The sequence below is a fragment of the Helianthus annuus genome, chromosome 14, assembly GCF_002127325.2.
Source record: "Helianthus annuus cultivar XRQ/B chromosome 14, HanXRQr2.0-SUNRISE, whole genome shotgun sequence".
Taxonomy (NCBI): Eukaryota; Viridiplantae; Streptophyta; class Magnoliopsida; order Asterales; family Asteraceae; genus Helianthus; species Helianthus annuus.
This window is the reverse complement of record NC_035446.2, coordinates 118,030,190-118,031,539: the sequence shown is the minus strand read 5'-3', so window position 1 is coordinate 118,031,539 and position 1,350 is coordinate 118,030,190. Positions and strand designations below refer to the sequence as shown.

The window sequence follows — 1,350 nt, the reverse complement described above, 5'->3', positions numbered from 1 at the left end:
CAAGCTCCAAAACAATGGCACCAAAAGTTTGATCATGTCATGCTTGATGTTGGGTTCAAAATCAATGAATGTGACAAGTGTGTATATGTGAAGGACACATCAGATGGATCTGTCATTTTGTGTCTATATGTAGATGATATGCTCATTGCTGGAAGTGATGAAAAAATCATAAAGTCTATGAAGAATATGCTAAGAGCTAGATTTGACATGAAAGACATGGGTTTTGCGGATGTGATTCCGGGAGTTAAAATCACACGAACCCAAATTGGACTTGTTTAAAGTCAATCCCACTATATGGATAAAATTCTTGAGAAGTTTAATGCAAATGACTCTAATGTAGCTAGAACTCCCATTGACACAAGTCAACATCTAGCTAAGAATAGAGGTGAACCTGTTAACTAGTTGGAATACTCAAGAATTATCGGCAGCTTGATGTATCTTATGAGTTGTACTAGACCAGCCTTAGCATATGTTGTGAGCAAGCTAAGTAGATACACAAGCAACCCAAGTTCAATTCATTGGAACTGTATGATTCGGTTGTGTCGTTACTTAAGATACACTCGGGAATACGGGTTGCATTATAACAGATATCCAGCAGTTATAGAAGGACACTGTGATGCAAATTGGATATCTGACACGAATGATTCCAGAGCAACAAATGGGTATGTATTCACACTTGGAGGTGTAGCTATATCGTGGAAATCATCGAAACAAATGGTTATTGCTAGATCCACGATAGAATCAGAGTTCATCGCTTTAGATAAAGCAGGTGAAGAGGCAAAATGGCTATGTCAATTTGTTGAGGATATACCAAGATGGCCTAAGCCGGCATCTACCATTTGTATACATTGTGATAGCCAATCGGCAATTGGAAGAGCTCATAGCACAATGTATAAGTGCAGGAACAGACATATTGCTTGAAAGGAAAATTTCACATATGGAAGAGAGAAAGCATTCTTAGCAACAACCCTTTTTTCTAGCTCTTACCCTTCTGCCTTTCGAATAGCCCTTCCTACTTCTTCATCCTAGCTCTCCAACTGATTGTCTTACTCCAACTTTCATTGGCAAGTCTCTGAGAAGGTCAAGACCGATAGGAAATCTATGTTCCCCCGGGTCCAATCCTTAGACTGACTCTACTTCATCAGTGTTTTCGAACATCACTTTCTTAAAGCTCGATCTCTCCCCTGGATGACTCATGTAGTCAAGAGAAACCATGACGTAGACATAATACGATACGACAACTAATCTCTACAGGAATTATCACTGTTGACTACGTGAGGTCAAAGGATAATTTCGTGGATCCGCTAACAAAAGGACTAAGTAGAGAGTTAGTTTAGAAGTTGTCCATGG

General features: G+C 39.4%; 1 protein-coding gene across 1 annotated transcript; it reads left to right on the top strand.

Annotated features, from left to right (window-relative positions):
• Positions 1-441: 441 nt before the first annotated feature.
• LOC118486537 (secreted RxLR effector protein 161-like) lies at positions 442-921 on the top strand. The gene has a single exon (XM_035983049.1). The coding sequence runs from the start codon at positions 442-444 to the stop codon at positions 919-921; it is 480 nt and encodes a 159-aa protein (XP_035838942.1).
• Positions 922-1,350: the final 429 nt, after the last annotated feature.